The sequence below is a fragment of the Coffea eugenioides genome, chromosome 7 (genome assembly GCF_003713205.1).
Source record: "Coffea eugenioides isolate CCC68of chromosome 7, Ceug_1.0, whole genome shotgun sequence".
Classification (NCBI taxonomy): domain Eukaryota; kingdom Viridiplantae; phylum Streptophyta; class Magnoliopsida; order Gentianales; family Rubiaceae; genus Coffea; species Coffea eugenioides.
This window is the reverse complement of record NC_040041.1, coordinates 10,362,706-10,366,859: the sequence shown is the minus strand read 5'-3', so window position 1 is coordinate 10,366,859 and position 4,154 is coordinate 10,362,706. Positions and strand designations below refer to the sequence as shown.

General features: G+C 34.3%; 1 protein-coding gene across 1 annotated transcript; it reads right to left on the bottom strand.

The window, feature by feature from the left end:
• Nucleotides 1-337: 337 nt before the first annotated feature.
• On the bottom strand, nt 338-2,040 carry LOC113776844 (glucan endo-1,3-beta-glucosidase 8-like). The gene is made up of 2 exons (XM_027321900.1): nt 1,823-2,040; nt 338-1,511 (listed from the first exon to the last, which is right to left on the bottom strand). The coding sequence occupies exons 1-2, from the start codon at nt 2,038-2,040 to the stop codon at nt 338-340; spliced, it is 1,392 nt and encodes a 463-aa protein (XP_027177701.1).
• Nucleotides 2,041-4,154: the final 2,114 nt, after the last annotated feature.

Here is a 4,154-nt window from a genome sequence, read left to right as displayed (position 1 = left end):
AATATACAGAAAAATCCCCTGTAGTTTTAAAACATACAAAACGATATCTCATGTTTTGAACTAAATTATAAACTAACAGAATTTGTTAAACTTAACGAAAATGTCGGTTTCGGCAGTTAAATTACCGGATTCCGTTAAGTTTACCATTAAGATAAAAAGAATCTTATACCTGAGAGTTAACATTTGACATAGAGCCTATTTTAATTGGATTTCAAGCCACTTGTTTCTGACAGGTGAAATTGTAAAACAAAATCGTAAATGTCAGTTGTCATTTGAAGGTATGTGCACATTAATCTGTATGATTAGCCTATGCTACACGGCCCCAAATCCATTGTAATCAGCATGTACACATTAAAGTGAAGCAGATGTACAACGCCTGCACGACAACAGTCATCAATGATATCGATGATGGCTTGAGAGCATGAGCCAGGCTTCGTGCGTATCCAGTAAAATTAGGGATCTCAGCAGCTAATATTTCCACAGGGAATGTGCAGGATGGAGTTGAAGGATCTTCTGAGACTATCTTACCATATCCGTTGTAATAACACGATTTGTTGTACACACTTTGAGCAGCCTTTTGGAAGCCCACATTAAAGGCATACGAAAGCCTCTGCATGTATGTCAAATTGCTGCATGAACCTCCAGGATCCAATGCCGTGCAATCTGCAGTGTCACATGCGTACTTTACTTGATCATCAAAAACATTATAAGCAACTTTACCAATATCTGATGTGTATCGGTCATTGAAAATGCACCACCTTTTAGGCATATGTGTAATGCCTATAGCTGGTACTAGCTTGACATCGCGCCCAAGCCCCTGAAGATCAAAGTTAAACTTAGGCTGTCCATCAAATTTGTAGATACCCCAGTGTCGCATGAAAGACCCGGCATTCTTGTTTATCTTATTTTCATCAGATAAATTATGGATATAGACATCAATCGGACCAGGACGTCGAGGAGTTCCTTTCTTACTAGCTACAAATTTAGCCAAGCCCTGATAAAATCTCTGTGCATTTGGGATGTTTCCATCTTTTATTCCATCTGTTGGCCATCCAATTGCATCTATAATGATTGTCATGTTTGGACACCCCACTTTCTCTAATGCAACATCGAACATATCATACATGACCTCTACGACATTTGAATAGGTTTTGTCCCCATCTTTGAACACTGAGGTGGAGTTGTTCTCAAGAAATGCAAATTCAGTGTCACCGTTGAACAAATCATTAACATTAACGAGTGGGAAAATAACCACTCCAATTGGAGCATTGTTGCTCTGCAGAATCTGGCATGACCTAGTAATGTTTGGCTCTAAATCTTTTCTGAAAGCACCCTCTGATGGTTTCTTTGCATGGATGAGGACATCAGTGAAATGACTCATTGTTGCTTTAATTTCACTTTTATTCATTAAATTAAGAGCTTGTTGCATCCAGTCCAATACCTGAATAGCTTCGGGATATGTTTGATTGAAAAATCTTGTCGATAATGGCTGCGTCCCAATGCAAACATACCTATAAAAAAAATTCAAACAAAAGTTGACCAAAAATGAAAATATAATCAATAAGAGAGCTAAAAAAAAGGAGAAATTAAATTGTTAACCATTAAATTATACTCAAATTTATAACCAAAAATTCATGTAATAATATCTCTTTCAAGGTGTGACGGGAGTTATAAGGTACAACATTCGGATTCATCCAGTGGCTAAGTAATGGCTCTTAAGAGTCTTGCCTCACCGTCAGCAGGGAGGATCAAATTCTAGGCCTGGAAATTGGGGGTTGGGAGTTTATAGAAAGAGGTAGGAGCTAGTCAAAGAAAAACATACGTGAAATGGACATTGGGATGGCTTACAATAATCTGAACCACCCACTCATCCACATCAGCCTGAGTTTTCATCTTCTGTGTAGATTGATTAGGCATTGTGATTTCCAGTCCAATGTCAGTCGCTGAAAAGGCTTCCAAGACATTGTCACTTGCACTGAAAAGCTTGACGTAATTGATCTTGTTTTGCATCAGCAAGTCAACCACCATGGATGGTATCATTCTTTGTGTTGCCAACCTTCCCCAATTCATACCTAAATAACCCTCTACATAAAAGGTCTCCAATGAAAGAAATGAAATTGCACATATTAAGTGATTGAAGCCGTTCATCCCACTTTGATCCCACTTTTAATATCAATATGTGGAGTTCAATCTGGTTCCCCAAATGAGGAAGAAATTTTGAAAAAGTGATCATTGGCATAAATATGAAAAAATGTACCAAAAAAGAGATGGTTTATCACAGGTTTTGTACAGGTAATCAATCAGGAAAACAAGGAATGACAACTACTGAAATTGTATTGACAACTGTTGAAGAAAAAAGGTAAATTGAAAATAAGTGGTTCCCTTGTAGATTTGACCAACTAATACTACTTTTTTATTTGGCAAGTAATGTTTTCTAAATTAGGGAAAAAAGGTAAATTGAACAGAACGGTTCTCTAGTAGATTTTACCAACTAATACTACTTATTTGGCAGTTGATGTTTTCTAAATTAGTAAATTCCCTAGAATCTGGTTTCTATTTAGCACTGAAATAGGATACAGATCACAGACATAACCACTCAAGGTCCTCAACGATCCTCCAGCTTTTTCTTTTTTTTTTTGATTTATTTTAATGTAAGTGGGAGATCTTGAACTAGGGAGTTTTCATTTACACTCTCTGCCCCTCCTCTCCTCTCCCCCCAACAGCCTCTAGTTTTGAACAAATATAAGACATATTTGATTTGATTTTGTCATTCTCTAACCTAAAGAGATACAAAACAAATCTTCAAAAGTTATAAGCTTATATAGCTCTACAACAAATATATCAAAAGCTTGATTTTTTAAGACAACTAATTAAATGATTTTAAGAAAGATTTAAATATGAATTAATTTTTATATATTGATAATGTATACTTTATTATAGTTGGATGTATGATAACTAATCCGAATTCATGTTTAAAATTTGGTTATGTATTAAAGATGAGTAAAAAAATTAAGAAATCAATTGACGAAATGATTTAATTCTTACAAATAATATCTTATTTTTAAGTATTAGATAAATTTTGTAGCTTTGACGTAGATATACCCGTTTTTCGAAGTTATTACAAAATTTGTCAACATGAATAGGATAAGAGCCAATAAGATTCAGTCGAAGACATGTGCTGTTAGGGGTGCAAGCGAAATTTTGACCAAATCAAACTGAGCATCGACTTAATTTTATTAAGGGTGGATAAAAATACCCGCTAACCCAAAAACCCACGACATTTGAACCTATCCGATTCGAAAATTAAAAATTAGATCCGTATCATTTGATCGGATCAAAAGAGGGTTAGGTACCTACTTAGATGTGGGGCGGGTTATGGTCGCATAATTAAAAACTTGCAGATACCCGACTCGTCTTTCATATTTATTTTAATTTTTTTATTTTTATACACATACTATAAAATAATATATTTAGAACTAAATAAGCAATTTCATTGAACAAATTGCATTGCAAATGTAGGAGACTATAGTTTCTTATAAAATTCATTTGTAGAGGTCATGATCTTATGTTTTTTAAAAAAGAGTTTAATTAATGTGGACTATATATATTTAAAAAAGGTGCTACTTATTTCAAATTTTTATTGATTTTAAATTCTTTTAATTTTTTTCCTTTTTCTTGTATTCTCTTCACATGTTTGTTTCTGGGTAGGAGACTTTTTTTGAGAAAAAAATCTTTGTTAAATGTTAGATGAACATGTAAAATAAAAAATTAAATTAGTATAAATTATTTTTTAAAAAATTAATTGATAAGCAGCGGAGTGGGTACCCATTGACTCAATCCTACTTCGGAGGATACTCGATAATCAGTACCCGTTAATATGCGGAACGGGTAAGGGTCAGAAAATGGCTGACCTGCAAGGTGCGGGACGGGTTAGTCAAATGGTGCATGGAGCGAGTAACCAACCCATGCCCACTCCTAAATTTTATCAAGGTCAAGCTCAAACTCATGCTCTTAGTGTAAAGCTCGAGGTTGAGTCGAGCTGAGAAAAAATGAAATTTTGTTTTACTTTTAAAAAAATGAATAAAGTATTAGAGATATATATAATTTTACTATTAATATATATATGTATGTATGTATGTATAATCGAGCTACTT

Excerpts from the sequence above, each read along its gene's own strand:
- LOC113776844 (XM_027321900.1), bottom strand. The coding sequence starts at position 2,040 with ATGATACCATCCATGGTGGTTGACTTGCTGATGCAAAACAAGATCAAT. Across the intron at positions 1,512-1,822 it reads CATCCCAATGTCCATTTCAC|GTATGTTTGCATTGGGACGC; the intron begins GTATGTTTTTCT and ends TTTTTTTTATAG.